Source organism: Callorhinchus milii, unplaced genomic scaffold, assembly GCF_018977255.1.
Source record: "Callorhinchus milii isolate IMCB2004 unplaced genomic scaffold, IMCB_Cmil_1.0 Scaffold19, whole genome shotgun sequence".
In the NCBI taxonomy this organism is placed as follows: Eukaryota; Metazoa; Chordata; class Chondrichthyes; order Chimaeriformes; family Callorhinchidae; genus Callorhinchus; species Callorhinchus milii.
In genome coordinates, this window is record NW_024704760.1 from 3,479,306 (window position 1) to 3,498,318 (window position 19,013).

Below are 19,013 nucleotides of genomic sequence, written 5' to 3' on the forward strand. Positions count from 1 at the left end.
AATATGTGCGCAGGGCCCAAAGCTTGCAGATAAAAATAATCATGAGATACCGGATGGCAGCCAAAGCCATCGGGGAGTAGAACCAAAGGGTCATCCTGGGCTCGGAAAGCTCCTCTTGAAATGTGAGAAGGGGTGGGGGGAGGTGGGGGTAGACAACGCAACCTTCTTCCATGTATTATTGATATGTTTTCTAATCCGAGTTACTCACGTTGGCAGATTGGAAGGTTTCCAGTCCAACCTTGAAGTGTGCACCGTCTAACTGCTCTGCCGAAACTAACAAACCTGTGGAAAAGAACCAAAAATTTGCAGTAAAAATAACAGGGAACAAACGTGCAAAAATTCCAATGTCATTTTTTTTAACCACTTGATTTGGGGTAAAGTTACAGGCTTCTTTACAGATTTTGGCTTCAGAAATTGAACACTGGCTGGTTACCCACAGTCCACAGATTTTTTTTGTTTTGTCGGCCAGGTGTGTGACACATGCGGAAACCCACCACCACATGCTTAAGAGTATCCAAACCAAACTGAGATGAATTGTGATCTGGGCTTTTCAGTTGGGTTCTGCAACAGAGAAAGACACTGACTTGATGCTCACCCAACATCGCAGGTGTACGTCACAATTGAGCCGAATGAATGACTAGAAGCTACGTAGGTGCCATTCGGTATATCCTCCGGAAATCCACAGTCTTTAGCTGCACAAACAGGAAGCATGTGGAGCATTTTAACCAGGATTTAGATCAGTTACACTTCCATAAGGACATAATAATTGCTGGACGAAAGAAGACCACGGTCCATCCAGTTCACCTTCCAACATCCTGGCAGTCGCCAGCACATGTCATGTCCCAAACTATATACTCTATCCCGAGATATTAGTCTCTAACAGAAATCTATCTAGTTTGTTCTTTAAAGAAACAACACGTTCTGCTTCAACCGTCTCCCTCGGGAGTCTGTTCCATACATTTATTACTTATTCACTCAAGTAGTGTTTCTGCAGATTTGTTGTGAATTTACTCCCCCCTTCAATCGCAGGCCGTGTCCTCTGGTTCCACTGTTCAGTACATGATACGAGTTACCAAGGGAAGTGTACACGTCCACAACTGAGAAACTCTCTATTACCAACTCTCAAACCGTTAATCTTTCAAGAGTTACATATTTTTGAATGCAATGTCTTTACTTAATTAATCCATTCTCGATCAACTTGTGTATCACCGAACGTCCCCCCCACTGACCTTTCGTTTCCCTTACACACTTAAAAATGTTCCAAAAATGTCATCCGGCCAACCCATATCAATATTGGTAAAGAACAGGTGGCATTTGTGGATTTACAGAGAAAGTGGGTTTTAAATAAATGCTGAAGGTTGAATACTTACCAACGCATTTGAACAATGGCTCAGACCACGTTAAGTTATCTTGACAGGTGATGTAGTTTGGTGCACTGCTCTCCCTTTGGTAACCATACAAGCAATAATATTGAGTTCTGTGGCCGATACGAAATGACCTCAAGTAGGAATAAGCAATTCTAGCACCTGGAAGCTCTGGAGGATGATCGCATTGAGCTGCAAACAACACACGTGTTTTTACAATAATTTTATATACATCTTAAGACGGGAATGCTATTGCTACGGAAACTGCTGTGACTGTGCACCAAAGCCACAGGAACTGTTAAAGCACAGAAGTGCTGATCCCAGACTGTAACATTGACAAATTTTCAAAGTGCTTCGCAGAGCTTCTGTGAAGCGTAGTGCCTGTTTGCAGTGTGTGCAGGTGACTGCAGCAGCTGCTTTATGCGAAGCAAATAACAATAATCCCTGCATTTGATATAGCGTCTTATCACGTCTTCGAGACGTCTCAAAGCGCTTCACGGAATATACTGTAAAGTGGATTCACTGTGTTTTGTGGGCGAAACACGGCAGCCAATTGCGCACGGCAGCGTCCCCACAAACAGTCGTGTATTGAATGACCAAATTGTTGTTATTATTTTTTTTTGAAGGAATTATTACCCCTCGGAAAAGTGATCCGCCAATCGACTAACAACCGCCAATCCTACTTACTGCTGAGTAAAAGGAGGCGTGTGTGGGGAGTAAGGAAACCTGCCTGATGTTTCGCTCTGCCCGGGAAATTTTAGCCTTTGTTTAAAGGAAGTGCTTACTTACCCAATCTGCAAGAAGGTGGTTCTTCAAAAAAGCCATTTTCTTTACACACGATGGGATTCTGACCAACAATCCTATACCCTCGATGGCAGGTAAATCCAATGCTCTCCCCGTATCTGTATCGACGTTTTAATGTCATGTGCACCATGAAGTTTGAAATTCTCTTAGGTTGAGGGCAGCCAGGAACTAAGAGAGGAACAAATTTGTATTTACGAGGGTTAAGCCCCTATGCATCTGTGTATTTACCGAAAGATCAATCAAGTTTCTTAAGAAAGAATGATAGTTATCGGATGGTTTGACGTAAATTGTTTTTGCGGGAGGTTGATGTGATGATCATCACATTGGACCGAAATAATAATCACATCAAATGTCTCGTTTCGTAGTAGTCCCCCCTCAATCCCCACCCACCCACCCACCCAGCACCCCACGGCACCTCCCACCCTCCCCACCCACAAGTGACTGGCCAAATCTTTCTTTGAATTCTCTCCTCGGGGTTACGTACTTGGCTTGCAGGCGGGCACATCCTCAAATGTACCGTCCTCTCTACACTTGATGGTGCTCTTGCCGACCATTTCAAAGTACTCATCGCACCTGTAAGTGACTGTGTCTTGATACTTGTGTTTGGATCCATATCCTGAGACTACCTGGCCGTTTGGAATCGAGTCAGGTCGCAAACATTCAACAACTGCAAGAGATCAATGTTGGCCGAGGTCAACGACAACAACAACAGCTTGCATTTACTCAGTGCCCTCACGCTTGACAGTGGTGGAGCACGGTGCTGAGCCCGGGGAGTGGGGGCTAGGGAGGTGACTGTGGGCACGGTTAAATAGGAAGTTCTCCAGGCGCGACCTGAAGATGGGGAAGGAAGGGGCAAGGCGGAGGGATAGAGGGAGAGTGTTCCTGAGTTTTGGGGCTTAGTGGTTGAGGACAGAGGTCCTAAGTGTAGCTATACATACAAGCGATTGGAAACTTCTTTGCTGAACATCAATCCACGACTGTTTGTGGGGACGCTGCTGTGCGAAATTGGCTGCCGCATTTCGCCCACAAAATACACAGCTAATTCACTCGAAGACGTGATGGGGCGCTCTTTCAAATGCAAGAATGACTATTATTATAAAACAGGAATGATTCTGACCCGACGGTAAAGTACCTTTGCATTTGGGGGCTTCAGCACTCCATTCTCCAGTCTTCGTACAGAAGATTGATTCCTCCCCTATGAGGCTGTAGCTGTCAGCGCACAAGTACCTTGCGACTGCCCCAACTTCCCACTGTTGAATGATGCTTGAAATCTTCCCATGATCAATGATGGGAGGTTCTAGGCAGGTGATCGCTGTGGATAAAAGGGATGATGAGCAGAGTGCGACGAACTGAACCTTTTTCTTCTATTTTCATTCACTTTCTTCACGAAAAAGACCAAGTACATAGTTACACAGAGTGATACCAGTACGGAAACAGGCCATTGGGGCAAACTAGTCTACCACAGTGTTTACACTCGACCCAAGCCCCTCACCCCTCCTATTCCCGTAGCATTAGAGCACTCGCCTCGCAAGCGAGACGACCAGGGGTTTGATTCCTGGCAGAGAAAACCTTAGGCAAGTTTCCTTACTCCCCCCACACGCCTCTGTGTACCCAGCAGTAAGTAGGAACCCGGTTGTTAGTCGATTGGCGGATCGCTTTTCCGGGGATAATAATCCCTTCAAAATAAATAAATAAACAAATAATAACTGGGTGACTCAATCCACGACTGTTTGTGGGAACGCTGCCGTGCGCAATTGGCTGCCGTGTTTCGCCCGCAAACTGTACAGTCAATTCACTTTACAGCGCTTTGAGACGTCTCGAAGACGTGATACGGTGCTGTATCAAATGGAAGGATTAGTATTATTTTCCTGGTGAACTGCGGTTAAGTACGGAACCTCAAACTTACGATCGCAAACGGGCTTCCTGTCACTCCAACCATCCACCTGACAGTATCGGAACATCGGCCCGATTAAAGAGAACCTGGAAAAAGGAAAGTCAAGCTACAGTAGGAGGATTATTAATCATCCCACAGATAGATTGTCGGTGGAATGTAATGCACCCTCTCTCGCTCTCTCTCTCTCTCTCTCCCTGGAGGGACGCAACCTGTTCACCCAATTCCAGAAAGTATTAGGCACAGGTTGGCAAGAGCCAAGGCTTTTTGGGGTTCTTGCCACTGATATCGTTGTCTGGTATATCAACCAGATCTGGATGAAACGCTACAGGTGTGATATAAAAAGAAAATATGGGAAAAATTCTTCCCCACATTCCCTGGAGAGGAATGCGAATTGCAAATCTAAGCGCTTGGAGAGGAGGCGCTGTATAAAACGTAAGGATTATTACTATTATCATTATTATTTGTTAGTTTTGAGCCTCCACTGGGAGCTCTCAAGATCATATACAGTGCATTCATTGCTGGCAGACAAGTAAAATCTGCTGCTTACAGCTGCAGAGAAATAATAACTTCGGAGATGTTCGATGACTTCAGGGCAAGGCTGCTGTTAGGGTTGACTGAACCCAGTCCCTGCAGAATCATAAGGCAGTGTCCTTGGCACACAGGAATTTGCAATAGGAAACTGCGTTCAAAAGATGATGAAAAATATCCCACCGGGCGGAACAAAAGTGCACAAATGGACGTGTCGTAAGCCAGAAGGTTGTGGGTTCAAGTCCCATGGAAGGAAGGAAGAGAATTCATAGTTTAGACATACACTGCAATGCAATCCTGGGGGGAGTTCCTCACTGCCAGAGGTGTAGTCCTTTGGATGAGACATTAAACCAAGGTCCCGTCTGTCGGCTCAGGTGGACGTTAAAGACCCTGCGGCGCTACTCAAAAAGAGAAGGGAGTTTCTTTCTCCTGGTGTCCTGGCCAATAATCCCCCGAATAAAAATGGTCATTCATCTCATGCTCTTTTGTGTGAAAATTGGAAAGGCAAGTGTATCAAATGCAAGGGTTATTATCATATTTATTATTATTATTATTATTATTATTATTATTATTATTATTATTATTACTGCTACTTACCCCGGATCACAAAAATATTGGATCTTGTTTCCAAAAGTAAATTGGACCGGAGAGAAATATCCATTGAGAATTTCTCCTGGGTGATCACAGGATTTGCCTGCAAACAATAGCAGACAGACAACGTTACAGAATAAAAACCTTTCACCATCTCACTTAAGCCTTTCGCAAGGTCTGTTATTTTCACCAACCAACTATGGGCTAACTTTGAGCGCTCGGGCCAACGGCAGCGTCCTCTAGTGGCATCTCACTTGAGCAAATAGCCCAGATTATCCCCGCTCGCTATACATTTATAGTAATAATAATATTAATAATCCTTAACGGGATTTACTCTAAAGTGCAGTGACTGCATTCAGTAGGCGAACGAGGCAGACTTGGGAATCGAACCCGGGTCTTCCTGCTTGCAATTATTATTAGCAGTATTTTTTAAAAAAATCCTGGTCACTCAATCCGCGACTGTTTGCGGGGACGCTGCTGTGCGCAATTGGCTGCCGCGTTTCGCCCACAAAATATACAGTCAATCCACTTTACAGTATATAGTGTGAAGCGCTTTGAGACGTCTCGATGACGTGATAAGGCTCTATATCAAATGCGAGGATTATTATTATCATTATTATTAATATTATTGTTATTATTATTAATATGTTATTCACACAATCAGGCTGGTTGTGAGAAATTCTTTCCGGCCATTCAACAGACAAACATACAATTCAAACGCAAGGGCAAAAACAGAAAAGCGATGAACAAATGAGGGTGTGGGTGATTTGGGAAACATCTGTCTCTGGCAGAGGAGGAGGAAAATGATCCTATTATTCCACATAAATTCCAGCTGCGCACATGGGTGTCGACATTCAACCAGAGAATCCAAAACAGAACAGTTAAAAGACCAGCTCGTGTCCTGACAAGACACTACGTCAGAACAGACCGGCGGGTAATTGGAGTTGAGGTACAGGTCAGCCATGATCTAATAGAACAACGGGACAGGCTCGAGGGGCTGAATGACCTCCCTCCTGTTCCTACAAGTGCCGGCGTAAGGTGAAAGTGGGAGGAACCCAGTGAACCTTTTACTCAGTTTGTCTCAGGTTCTTCCTTCCCCAACCCCCCCCCCCCCACTCCCCCCACCCCTCCCCGCCCCATCTTGAACGCAAGTTGCTTGGTTTACATCCATTCCGTCATGCGAAGTGCAAAAGAGAGAGAGAGAGAGAGAGAGAGAGAGGGATCCCATCTTATGGAAGATCTATAAATGAGCAATGTGCTAGTCTGTTGAATAAGTGGTTTGGTTCTGCTTTCCTTGGTCAGGAGATTGTGGGTTCAAGCCCCACGACGGGGACTTTGAGCTCACAGTCTAGGCTGACGCTCCAGGTGTAGCGCTGGGGGAACACTGGCTTGTCGGAGGTGCCGACCTTCGGGTGGGACATTAATCACTGAGGTCTCCTCTGTACTGTACAGGCGGACGTTAAAAAAAAATCAATGAAAAGCTAAGGGAACTTTCCCGATGTCCTGGCCAACAATCCCCTGGGCAGATCGCTCATCGATTTCATGGCTGTTTGCGGGAACATTGCTGCGCGCGAATATCCGAACTCTTTAGAGGAATAAACAAAAAGAGACGTCTCGAAGGTGTGATAAGACGCCATAATCAAATGCAAGGATTATTATTATTATTATTATTATTGCTGTAGAAGTTACGTACCTTTGCAAGAGAACCGAAACAGCGACCAGGTTGAATCGGCCCTACAATTCACAAACGGAACGGATCTTTCGGGCATTATGTATCCGGGGTTACACCTGTAAAGAACTCTGGAGTTCACGGCAAAAGTGGTCTGATTGTCGGTAATCGACGGATAGCCATTCTGCAGTCTTGGAGGATCGACGCAGCTCCCTGTTTGGTTTGCTTTGCCTTTTTAAGAACAGGAAAAAGGCATTTTAAGAACACGATTCCAACCGAGATTCTCCCCCTCCGGTCGGTCACAAAGCGCGAGGACTGAATTGCGCCCCCCACCCCCCCCCACCCCGTGCTCGGTCACTGTCAAGCGCTCCGGGGCGCTACCCTGCTCGAGGGGACGCCGTTGTTGTTCTTGCTGCTGCTCGATGTCCCCCGTTGTCTCTGTGAGGAGATACTTATTCGCTTTAAGCGCATTTGCCGCGACTGCTCAGCTAATTCTCTCCCTCGTCAACTGCGCTCCAAATCAGTACGGTCTCTTCTTACCCCTTATGGCGCCAATGCGAATCACGCAGATGAGTAAGACACTCAACGTGACTCTCTCGGACATGCTTCGTTCCGCTTTTCGACCGGTCGTCTCTCGGTTATTGCGATACTCTGCGCGAAGGACATTCAACTCGCACCGCGCAGCTTTCTCTGTGGCCGTTGTGTTCCTCTGCGACCTGTTCTGCGACCGAGGCTGAGAATCGAAAACCTATTGATATTGGAGGGCGCTTATTCAAAGCGTGTAGGGCTGTGCCAACCCCTTCTGGGAAATTGCAGAAACGACAGGAAAAAAAATAAATAATAAAAAAAAAACACCGACGTTGTTTAAAAGGTTCAAGGGCGTATTTCGCTACCAGAAAATATTTGCGATAACTTAGCAGCCTTCGAGGTGGTGGTGGGCGGGGGTGGGGGGGGCGGGTTGATATGTTAGTTCTTTTTGACAATTAAAGGCAATTTAATTGTTTGGGATGGGGCGGAGGGAATGAGGTCGCTTTTAAGATGTCGCTCTCCACTCCCCCCCCCCAACCGAACGATGAACCATTTGGAGCAATTAGAAGTTTGATGGCCAACTTGGGTTGTGGCCAAATTCGGTCACTCTCCACCCCTCCCGATTCCAACCCCAGGCTCGGGTGCAAATCCCTGACTGTCCGGCTCCTCGAGACGTCCTCCCATCGTGAAAGGCGCCATCTGTAAAGATGCAATTTATTGCTGTTGTTTTGCTCAAGTCCGGACTCGCTAACAAACAACCGAAAACTATGGCGCAGAACGGCAATTGTAGAGCGATTTCTTCCATCGATCAGATACTTGTCAACGGTTAATGATTAAATAACCCCAATCCCATTGACATGTTAAGAGCATTGCCCACATTTGCAGTTCAAGAGACTTGTGTGTGTGTGTTCACTGGATAGAACCTGATGTTTGCGGTAAACACAGGGGATGGAATAAATCGGCACTTTTTTTTCGTAAGAAGGAACGCCGAAACATTTGGGCGTTTTATTTATTTGTTTTCCAACTTTCTTCCCCCCCCCCCCCTACCCGCCCCACCTCATCCTCCCTCCACCCATTCTTTTTAAGGGCCTTTGTTGTGACCTGTTAACTCTGGCAAAGGCTGGGGTTTCGAAGCGTCCAACCAAAGACCATTGGAATCGATCGGAAAAACTTTCTACCCTTTGGTTACAAAGCAGTTTTAAGTAATAATAATAACGAATAATAATCCTAGTACACAGACTGCGAAGCGAATTGATTTGCGGATTTTGCGGGCGAAATAGTAAGTTCTTTTTACTGAACAGGGGTGAACCTTTGCAGTGACAGACACAGACACTGGGCTGGTGAAGGTTTTTATTAAAAGGGCCTAATTGAGAGCAATTGGTGCAAATAAATACATTTGCCCCTTTATGTGGTGTGATGCCTTGGACGTGCTGATGGCGCCACCCGGTGGCGGATAGGCGGCACTGCACATCACAAGGCATTTTAAGAATCAACAATAAATGACCTGAGATCTGAACACATCATTGAGGGGAAGAGAAAAGCAGAGCCACGGAGACTCATTCTCCAAGTGTGATTACCCTCACAGCCGAGGGATTACCCCGACAAAGCCTCGCTGCGATTGCGGTGGGTGGGGGGAGGTATCCTGGAAAGATGAGATCAAATAAAAGGGTCCACATTCGAACTTCACTTATGATCATAATCCTTTACCTTTGAGTTCGTGCCTTATGGCACCGCCGAGACGCCGCAAAGCGCCTCACAGACGACACTGCAAAGTGAATTGACTGTACGTATTTTGTGGGCGAAACGCGGCAGCCAATTGCGCACAGCGGCGTCCCGCAAACAGTCCCGTGGATTGAGTGACCAAATTCTTCTTCGTCTTTATTGAAGGGATTAATGATCCGCCACTCGACTGACAGCTGTGATCCATCCCCATTGCCCGTTCTGGTGGGGGCCTCTTTTATTAGTGAAAGAATAATCTTAGACCTGCAACAAACTACATGCACATCACGGTCAGATTGCATGTTGTATAACTGACTTGCTCTAGTTTCAAGTTACTGTCTCGTGGGGAAGAGAAGACATTCTTTTACACTGTCACAAATCTAAAAACAAAGAGAAGGTTAACGTAAGTACTCTGTTCTGCAGAGACTCAAATCCCAAAGGGGTTAAAGTGGCAAAGATTTTTAAAAAATGATATCCCAATAAAGCCCAAACACTGCGAAGGAAGAACGAGGCTGAGAGAGCGCTGTTTATTAACTCGCACGACGATAATAATCCTTGCATTTCACATAGCGCCTTATCAAGTCTTCCAGACGTCTCAAATCGCAAGCGATTCGACTGTGTATTGTTTTTGTGGGCAGAACGCAGCAGCCAATTGCGCACAGCAGTGTCCCACCAACAGTAGCGGATCGAGTGACCCAATTTTTTTTTTGGAAGGAAGGAAGGATTTATTACCATGTTAGAAATGGAAACTGCTGATTGTTCGGATGCCATCGTGAGGGCGGTCAGCAAACAATCACTCAACCAGCGACCCAGTCTCCATTTAGAAACGAGCTCCAGCTCTTTTACAGAGAAGCACCATTTAAGTGCGAGTTGCTGTTGCTGTGGACGATGTAGGATTGCGAACAGCAACGGCACAATTCTGACAGCAAGCCACGCATTAATTGACATTGCCGGGCTAAACCCAGCGCCTTCTGAGGCTGTCCTGCGGGTGGGCCACAACTGGCGCTGCTTTGCAGGGCGATCGCTGAGCTGGTAAGAGTTTTATTGATCTGCTGCATCGATCGAGACACGTGCGAAAGTTTCTGCACGGGAGGAATGGAGAGGTCGACAGTGGCTCCTGCAGTCCTGTTCTCCGCCCACGCTCGACCTTCCTAAAGGAGAGAACGGGAGGAGAGGGATGGACTGAGGGCAACAACAATGCAGCAGCGGCAGAAAGAACCGGCAATGAAATGCCATCAGGGTGCGCAGCGCCGTTCACTCACTCGCTCCCGCTTGCAACAGAGACAAAAACGCAAGGATTCTTCTTTTATTCTGAAGTCGTTCGATTTGCTCGCAGAGGGTTTGACCGAAACGTGCTTTCTAAATAAAGGCATCAATTAAACAGTGATCGCAAACGTGTGGTCTCTCTTCTCTCTCCAAACGTCTCTGTTCTCCCCCATTCCCCCCCTCCCCCACACACACACACGCACACACGATCCATTGAGCTCTCCAGTCGATCACACGGTTTCACCTGATGGCAATTCTCGCTGTGTTTCCCTCTGCATTGTAACCGATTTCAAATGGTGCTAGAAATCGACCAAGACTCTGAACACCAAAAGAAATCAGTCACCCTGAGCAAAGGGTTGGCGTTGGTCTGGAAGTCGAAGGTGACACCCACACACACACCCATCCGCCCACACACAGAGACACCCGCACACCCATCCGCCCACACACAGAGACACCCACACCACCCATCCGCCCACACCCTCCAATCCAAAATCCATGGATCAGGCCCGGCTGATTTTAGCCTCCGAATCCCAGGTCCCACAGCACTGTTGACTCGTACCATTGAATGAACTGCTTAATGGCTTACGCCGCAGCCAAAGCAAGGAAATGCCTCCTCACCTTAAGACGGGTTTGCACATCACAAGTTTTAACGCTCCCCACCCCACCCCACACACATCCGTCAGCTGCTTTTCTTCTTCCAAGAACACTGATTTCAAATGGTGCTAGAGTCAGCACTGGTACAATCTAAGACACCATATGAAACCAGCTTCCAGGAAAAGATCGAGTAAAAGTTCCTTTTCCTTGTCCGACGCAGGAGGTGACAAGGTTCCTTCCTTGTGGCTGAGCCGGTGGTGTTGAGGAAACAAAGCGGAGGGGGTTCACAGCAGGAGAGGAGGGAGGAAGGAGCCTAAGGCTCTCCAATGTTTCCCTCGACGCGAGGTGCGTACACCCAGGTGACGTGATGATACTTTATTCCAGTCACTTCTGTCTGGGTGGCTATGGAGCTGCCAATGAGAGAGAGAGAGAGAGAGATAGAGAGAAAGAGAGATGGGGGTGTTGGGGGACACAGAGAGAGAGAGAGTGCAGATTAAAAAAATAAATCAACAGCCCAAATAAAACATCCACGTTGGCAATACGATGTTGGAAGAACAATGAAGTCCTTCCAAGGTTATGTGTCCGAGGGAACCAGTAAGGTTTACGTTCAGGGGAAAAAGATCTCCTCGCAATCTCCATCCCTGGAAATATAAAGAACCAGTTAGCGACAAACGGCTCTTGTTGAGGCGCAATATCAAATGCAAGGATTATTATTATTATTATTATTTTCATATCTGTGCAGAAACTCCCATCAAAATTGATCCCAACTAGTCCTTGGCTTCTCTGGCTGGTAACGTAAGCAGTTTTGAGGGCAACGCACACAGGAAGTCAGGGTTTGTAAAGCACATTTACACTGAATCTACTCAGGTCTGCACTGTAGTCACAGCCAATGATGCGAGAACGATAACAATCCTTATATTTTGATATATAACGCCTTATCACGTCTTCGCCACGTCTCAGAGCGCTTCGCGGGATGTGCTGTGAAGTATATAGTGACTATATTTTTTTTGGGGGGGGGGGGGCAAAACACGGCAGGCAATTGCGCGCAGTGGTGTCCCACGTACAGTCGCGGATTGATTCACCGAATTATTATTATTATTACTTTGAAGGGATCGTTACCGCCCAGAAAAGCGATGAGGCAAACGGCTAACAGAGGCACTTGTCTGGCGGACAAATCGAGATTGCACGTTGCACTCACTCGGCAGAACGACGTGCGGTGGTATTCTGTTACAATTGCTTTAAATGTTTAACTGCTTTCCTCATCTGTATACGATTCCGACTCGGCCTCGAGGATCGGGTTTCTGGCGGCGTTGTAACTGTATCTCGCCGGCACGCACGTTAATGCCCTGATGGGCCATGCACTGAGACGTATTAAAAGGCAACCAGCTGAATAACGTTATGGGTCACAGGCATAAACGATGAAGAATGACATCAATTCATTAATCTATGAATTAATTAATCAGCGGCATTCAATGTGAAACAAGTCCGCACTGCTTCCTGGGTCCCGTGTAAAATAAAACGCACACACGCACACGCAGTTAAAATTGCTCAGTTGAGATTTTTCGAAACTTCAATCCACGACCCGTTTGTGGGGGAACGCCGCTGTGCGCAGTCGGCTGCCGCGTTTCGCCCGCAAGATACACAGTCAGTTCACTTCGCCGCGTATCCCGTGAAGCCCTGTGAGACGTCTCGACGACGTGATGAGGCGCTGTTTCAAATGCAAGGATTTATCATTATTATTATTATTATTATAATATACCGTGAAAGGATAATCTTCAGTGGGGCCCACGTTTATAAAAAGACATTGTACACTGTTCGATTGTCATCAATCTTTGAAAAGATTCGGAGTCCACGTAAAACTAGGAAGCCGTCGAGAGCGATACAAGGCCATATTGCGTCGGTATAAGCGCCTTTCGTGTTGGGAGGACGTCCCAAGGCGCTCACCCTCTCGGAGATGGGGGAGGGAGGGAGGGAAGGGGTTAAGCGTCATTGGTAACACCGTTCCTGTTAAGAAACTCGTAGCCCCAGAAGTGAATGTACACAAGGAACATTTCCGAGCCGTGACCTTGGGGTTTGTGTCATAGGAAAAAGCACGTTCACCCGGGTCACAACAAGGGCTGTGAACGATAAACAGTAAAGCTTGTGTAAATACAAGGTTCAGTCCAACTCGGAGGAAGTTTTGCAATCGGAGATTACAATTCTTCCATAGAATGAGGAAGAACTCTTCCGCCATTTCCCACAACTTCATCCAATATCCTCCATCTGTTTAATCCCCGCAAACTAGGAAGCCCGAGCATTAAAACTATTGAGTTTAAGACGTCCCGTCTTCGCTTACGACGACGACGACAGCTATAAACCGGGAACAGCAAAAGACAGCCCTGAACTCTCAGACAGAACGACTTCACAAAGTGGCCTCAAATCACTTCCTTACCAATCGACCCCGCAGGAGTCTGACCAAAAGTGACCTCTCGACAGAAAGCGGAACAGAACCGACTCGCAGAAGGTGGTACTCAGTGCAGTGTTTACTGGTGAAAAAGCTAACGGGACTCAACAGCGCTCCGGGCCACGGGGAGCTCTTCGAAGTGGCATTATAATAATAATTAATAATTAATAATAACCCTTAACAATAATAATCCTTGCGTTCGGTGCAGCCCCTCATCGCGTCTTAAGAGACGTTTCAAAAAGCGTTTCACGGGATATACTGTCGAATGGGTGGGTCTTGAGTTGGTTTTTTTCCCTCCGTGAACATTGGTTGGAAAAGTCCCAAAAAGTGTGTGGGGAGAGGGCGGGTGGGGGGGGGGGGGGGAGTGGGGGAAAGAGATGTAGATTTGCTGCTGACAGGAGAGAAAATAAAAAGAAACAAGGCACGTGGTAAGAGAGTGCCCTCGCGTTCAATGCAATGGGAGGGCGTATCTGCTGTTTACTTTTGCAGTCCGCCTTTGCCAATAACAGCCATGCTCCGCGACTCCCGCCCCTCGCCCCCACACACCACCCCCACAAAAAGAAGGCTGAATAGACGAGGAAGAGCCTCAAGATTAAGACTCGTCTAATTTCATCCCTCCCCTACAGCTCCCCCTTCATTACGAGGCCCTCATTCAACCCCACCAAAGAAAAAACGCTGTGCGCAATTGGCTGCCGCGTTTCGCCCACGAAATCTACATTCAATTCGCTTTACAGTGCATTCCGTGAAAGCGCTTTGAGACGTCTCGAAGACCTGATATCAAATGCAAGGTTTATTATTATTATTATTATTATCATCGTCATAGTTAATGTTTAACCTCCCCTCTCTACCACAGGCAAATGGGTTTCTACTCATCCCTCCCCGCTGGATACGCAACCAAATCAAAATGGAAAGGGCGGAAGGTTTACGTATAATGATTAAAAGAAAAACAAATGAACATTATCAGCAGCAGTTTAGCTGTTAACAGAGCTCAGAGCTGCCAATTGCGCACAGCAGCGTCCCACAGTCGCGGATTTGAGTGACCAAATTATTAGTATTTCTTTGAAATAAATTTTGGGTTTCGAAGCGATTATTACCCCCGGAAAAACGACCGGATTCCTACTGACCGCAGGGTAAACAGAGGCGTGCGGAGTAAGTAAGGCAATTCCTGCCCAACCTCTCGCCCCTTCCCGCTCGGAAATCGAACCACGGTCCTCTCGCTCACGAGTTAAACCGCTGAGCTACAGGACACGCCACGCAAAGGGCGGCAGAAAGTTAAAACCTCGAAGGGTGTGGGGGGAAAAGAGAGAAACGTGCGCGTCTCAAAGGCAAAAAAAAGAAAAGAAAAAAAGTGTCGAGTTAATCGCCCGATTTAAAAACTTCAGCCGCTGCCACGAAAGCAAACCTGGACTCGGTGAGAAACCGGCGATCTCGTAGGAAGCAGCAAAGCACTCCTCACTGCGGAGAGATTCTCCGCGGCTTTGAGAAACATTGCTCTCTCTCTCTCTGATCCTATTCACCACCAGAATTAAATCCAGGGCGGTAACAGGTAGCGGACGTTCAAACATGCGTGGAGCGAGCTGGCAAGGTTGGCATCGCTCTCACGATTTTTTTTTTCCTCTCTCTCTCTCTCTCTCTCTCTCGCTCTCGTTCCCCTCCAGAAACCCACAATTCCTCGGTTCTTGGCAGGTAAAAGGAGCCTCGCTTGTTTTCGAAAAAGTTTTCACTGACAGCGTCTCCTGTTTGTTTCGCAAGAAGATTAAAAAATTATACAACCAGCGGGCGGGCTCTGCCAAGAGAGATTAAACGCAAGGTTTTTCCCCCCCCCCCCCCTCTCTCGCTCTACTTCCTCCTCCTAGTCCTGTTGCGGTTTGTCTCATCGAAAAAGGGTTTGGGTGCCTTTCTCTCCCTTTCTCTCTCCAACCCTCCCACCGCCCCCCCTGTCGCGAAGCCTCCCTCCCTCCCGAGATTCAAGGTTTTAATACAAAAGGAGATTTGTTAGTGGTAAAAGTTGTTTTTTTTTCTTTACAAGTTGGTCAAATATTTTTCCCGAAGTTCAACCGACCTATCTCCGCCCCCCCACCCGCCCCCCACCGACCAAACCGAAATCATTCCAATTATTTGGTTAATGTATAATAATAATAATAATAATAAGCCTTGCATTTGATACGGCGCCTTATCACGCCGTCGAGACGTCTCAAAGGGCTTCACAGGATATACTGAAAAGTGGATCGACTGTGTATTTTGTGGGAGAAACGCGGCAACAACAACAACAAGATTCCATTTTATTGAGCGCCTTTCACGTCGGGAGGACGTCCCAAGGCGCTGTACAGTTGGGTCAGGACCCGAGCATTGGGGGGAAATGGTCAGAGGGAGGGAAGGGAGGGAGCGAGGAGGGGGAAGAGAGTCGAGAGGGGAGCTGAAGGCTGAAGGTCAAAGAGAAAGGTCTTGAGACCGGCCTTGAAGGAGGAAAGGGAGGAGGAGGTGAAGGCACTGGGGATAGAGTTCCAGAGCCTCGGGGCTGAGAGGCTGAAGGCCATCGATGGTAGGGCGGTTGGGGCGGGGGATGTGGAGCAGACCGGAGCCAGAGGAACGGAGGGTACGGGCAGGTAGGTAGGGGGATAGTAGGTCGGAGAGGTAGGAGGGAGCGAGGCCGTGAATGGCCTTGTAGGTGAGGGTGAGGATCACGGCAGCCAATTAATTGCGCACAGCAGCGTCCCGCGAACAGTTGTGGATTGAGTGCCCAATTTCTTTTGTGGGGTGGGAGGGGGCGGTGGGGAAGAGGAAAGGGATTTTTTTACCCCAGCAAAAGCAATCTGCCAATCGACTAACAACCGGGTTCCTATGTACCGCTCGGTAAACAGTGGTGCGCGGAGTAAAGGAAACGTGCTCGAGGTTTCGCCCTGGCCAGGAATTGAACCTGCGCCCTCTGGCTTGCGAGGCGAGTTCTCTAACCACTGCACTACAGGACTCTAATCTGGAACGCTTCGAGAATCGAATCGCTGCAATCGTGTCATCTTCTGGAAAAGCACTGCAAAGCAGAACAAGTCTGCTCAATGCCGACCTTCACCCGGTTTCCTGAAGACCGCAGAGAATTCCACCTCCTGGGTATTGAATGCTCCGTCAGGGCCCAGGGCAACACGATAGGATCTCGACAACATACTCAAGAACGAACGTCACGGGTTAGCGAAGCTGAGTGTGGGTGTGAGCACTGATGCCTCAAGGTCCTGCCTTCTGCTTCTTGCCCCAATTCAGTTAAACCCAAAAGCTTTCTGTTCCGCCACCTCTGATCTCCGTGTGTGATCCAGCGCACCACCCAACTACTCACCTGCCCACGCGCGCACAAAACATGCCGTAATACTGACGCCGGGGTAAGAGAGAATTCTTTTTTCTGTTTGTTTTGGGGGGGGGGGGGGGTGGGGGGGGGGTTTGAAAAAAAAAAGGAATAAAATAAAATCGAACCGTCAAACAGCGGTTTGAATTTGACGTGCTGCCAAGGGCGAGGAGTGGCGCGTTTAATCCAGACGACACTCGCACGCACGTCAGGTGTCCCCGTTTCCAAAAGAATACCTTCCCCTGCAGCGGAATCGCTGTGAACATGAAGCGCGGCAGCCGAGGGATTTTGCGCCCGAAACAGGAGGCCTTCTTGCGTGGATTTCCTGGCTTCCCACTCGCGCTCTTGCAGGCCGGGCAACACCATCAAAAGCCGCAGCGGTTAGAACGACGAATTCGTTCTCCAACAGGTTTGCCTCGGCTCCAAAAGACAACAACAACTTGCATTTATATAGAGCCCCCCACCCCCTTATGCGGGGTAGCGTCCCAGAGCACTTGACAGTGGTGGGGGGCAGGGGAGTGAGGGGTGGGGGGGGGGGTGTGTGAAGGGGAGGTGACCCTAGGCACGTTCCAAGAGGAAGGTCTTCAGACACGACCTGGAGATGAGGAAGGAGGAGTCAAGGCGGAGGGATTGAGGGAAGAGTGATCCAGAGTTTCGGGGCGCGGAGGCTGGAATTGGAGCGGCTCACGGTGGAAGTGGGGGGGGGGGGGGCACGAGGGACAAGCTTAGGAGACCGGAGCCGGTCGAGCGGGTAGTGGAGCAGGAGAGACCGACTGGCCTTCCGGTGATTTCTCCTGCCCTGACCCATCATCGCCCCGGGGGAAAACAGATCACCAGCCCCCGCTTACACTTACCTGGCCAGAGCTCGGAGACTCAACGCAGGAGGAGGGAACTGGCTCCCCACTGCCTGTCGCGAGCCGCGCATTTGGCCGCACAGGACCTGTACAGAGAGGAGGAAACTCAGCCTGAGATAGAACAGCAGATATATTTGCGTGCGCGCACTCACACTCATTCACACCCACCCACACGCAGTTACACACACACACAGACGCGTACACACGCACATGCAGATACCCACACACACATACGCGCACTCACAGACACACACACGCACGCACACTCACCGACACACCTGCACACTTGGAAAAAAAAAAAGTTGTACGAAACAAAATGTTCATATGATTCTGGACGCGAGTCAGATTAGGCTTCGACATGCAAAGAATTGGTGGGGTTGGTGGTGGGGCGGGGGGGAGGTCGGGGAGGGGTGGGGTGGGGCGGGGTGGGGGAGACGGAAGGAGGAAAGAAAGGTAAAAAGAAAAAACACCTTAGGAGCTTTTTTTTTGGGGGGGGGGGGGGGCGGAATAATACGTTTAGAAGTTTTCTCGGCTTCTCCTGGAACTCTCCAGCCAAGCCCGAGGCATTGAAAGGTAATCAAAGGTGTCAGCAGGATGTAACATTCTGTTCCTTTTCGGTTGTTGGTTGGTAGCCGGATGGACTACCCACCCAACATTACTTGTTGAGCAGCCAACAACAAAAAAAAAAAAAATTGTTGCAACGTGACTCATGTAAGCAAGTCTGTTCAGTCCCCGGAGCCATTGGCCTCGTGACTTTTCGTTCTGTTGTTAAAGGCGAACATGGTGAGACAGGAAACATTGCGAGGAAGGAATGTCTCCTTTTGAGTCCAGGTTTGAGCACCACCTCGGGACGTTTTGAGCTCACAATCCAGCTCGACGCTCCAACGCGTTTCAGGTGAGACGTTGAACTCGGGTCCCGCCTGTGACTGCTCAGGTGGGACGTTAAAAGATCCCGGGCCACTACTCCAGAAGAGAAGGGAGTTTCTCCCGGGGTCCTGGCCGACCGCTGCCCCAGATAAAAATGGTCAGTGGCTTCACGGCTGCTTTTGGGACGTTTTCCTAGTCACTACGTTCTTACTTAGCCACTGCTCTACAGTCGCTACCTTCTTCAATACATTCTGGTTAAGCAGTTTGGGACGACAACGACAACTTGGATTTATATAGCGCCCTCCACACTGGACAGGACGTTTCAACGATGCTGGTGATAAGGTTTTGCATCAAACGCAAAGATTATTATCAGGACTGTCTGATAAAGGACGCGATTCCCTTTGCACTCGTGAATTGCTTAAAATGTTCCAAAAGAAGGCAGCGAGTCCCAGGTAACGAGTACTCAAGTGTCATAACCATCTGAGGAGCCGGAGGAGATACTGAAGGGAGGCTTTTCTTCTGGAGGTCGACAACGATACTGATGTTTTACATACTTTTAGG

General features: G+C 48.3%; 2 protein-coding genes and 1 long non-coding RNA gene across 5 annotated transcripts; all 3 read right to left on the minus strand.

Moving 5' to 3' along the window:
* Positions 1 to 185: 185 nt before the first annotated feature.
* LOC103182516 (membrane cofactor protein) lies at positions 186 to 7,660 on the minus strand. Of its 2 annotated transcripts, none has more exons than XM_042342029.1 (10): positions 7,391 to 7,660; positions 6,875 to 7,081; positions 5,188 to 5,284; positions 4,075 to 4,148; positions 3,301 to 3,480; positions 2,653 to 2,835; positions 2,154 to 2,336; positions 1,371 to 1,556; positions 596 to 692; positions 186 to 282 (listed from the first exon to the last, which is right to left on the minus strand). In XM_042342029.1, exons 1-10 carry the CDS (start codon positions 7,452 to 7,454, stop codon positions 201 to 203), a joined length of 1,353 nt encoding a protein of 450 aa, XP_042197963.1. In that variant the 5' UTR covers positions 7,455 to 7,660; the 3' UTR covers positions 186 to 200. The 2 variants fall into 2 exon arrangements, with proteins under 2 accessions (XP_042197963.1, XP_042197964.1); XM_042342030.1 differs by having other exon boundaries at positions 6,875 to 7,075; positions 7,391 to 7,659.
* A 1,563-nt stretch (positions 7,661 to 9,223) lies between these two features.
* On the minus strand, positions 9,224 to 11,412 carry LOC103182521. Of its 2 annotated transcripts, none has more exons than XR_488325.2 (4): positions 10,982 to 11,412; positions 10,360 to 10,456; positions 9,830 to 10,279; positions 9,224 to 9,477 (listed from the first exon to the last, which is right to left on the minus strand). XR_488325.2 is itself a non-coding variant. In XM_007899584.2 (4 exons), exons 1-3 carry the CDS (start codon positions 10,999 to 11,001, stop codon positions 9,940 to 9,942), a joined length of 426 nt encoding a protein of 141 aa, XP_007897775.1. In that variant the 5' UTR covers positions 11,002 to 11,412; the 3' UTR covers positions 9,224 to 9,477; positions 9,830 to 9,939. The 2 variants fall into 2 exon arrangements, 1 of the variants encoding a protein (XP_007897775.1); XM_007899584.2 differs by having other exon boundaries at positions 9,830 to 10,248.
* Positions 11,413 to 11,417: 5 nt separating this feature from the next.
* Positions 11,418 to 17,772, minus strand: LOC121850433. Its single transcript, XR_006085597.1, has 3 exons — positions 17,586 to 17,772; positions 12,156 to 12,318; positions 11,418 to 11,598 (listed from the first exon to the last, which is right to left on the minus strand). It is a non-coding gene; the product is annotated as an uncharacterized LOC121850433 (long non-coding RNA).
* Positions 17,773 to 19,013: the final 1,241 nt, after the last annotated feature.

Coding starts and splice junctions, on each gene's coding strand:
- LOC103182521 (XM_007899584.2), bottom strand. CDS start 11,001: ATGTGCAAACCCGTCTTAAG. Junction 10,457..10,981: donor ATGTGCAAACCCGTCTTAAG/GTGAGGAGGCAT, acceptor GCCTTTATTTAG/AAAGCACGTTTCGGTCAAAC. Junction 10,249..10,359: donor TCTGTTGCAAGCGGGAGCGA/GTGAGTGAACGG, acceptor TCTCTCCTTTAG/GAAGGTCGAGCGTGGGCGGA.
- LOC103182516 (XM_042342029.1), bottom strand. CDS start 7,454: ATGTCCGAGAGAGTCACGTTGAGTGTCTTACTCATCTGCGTGATTCGC. Junction 7,082..7,390: donor TCGCATTGGCGCCATAAGGG/GTAAGAAGAGAC, acceptor GTTCTTAAAAAG/GCAAAGCAAACCAAACAGGG. Junction 5,285..6,874: donor GTTTCGGTTCTCTTGCAAAG/GTACGTAACTTC, acceptor TATTGTTTGCAG/GCAAATCCTGTGATCACCCA.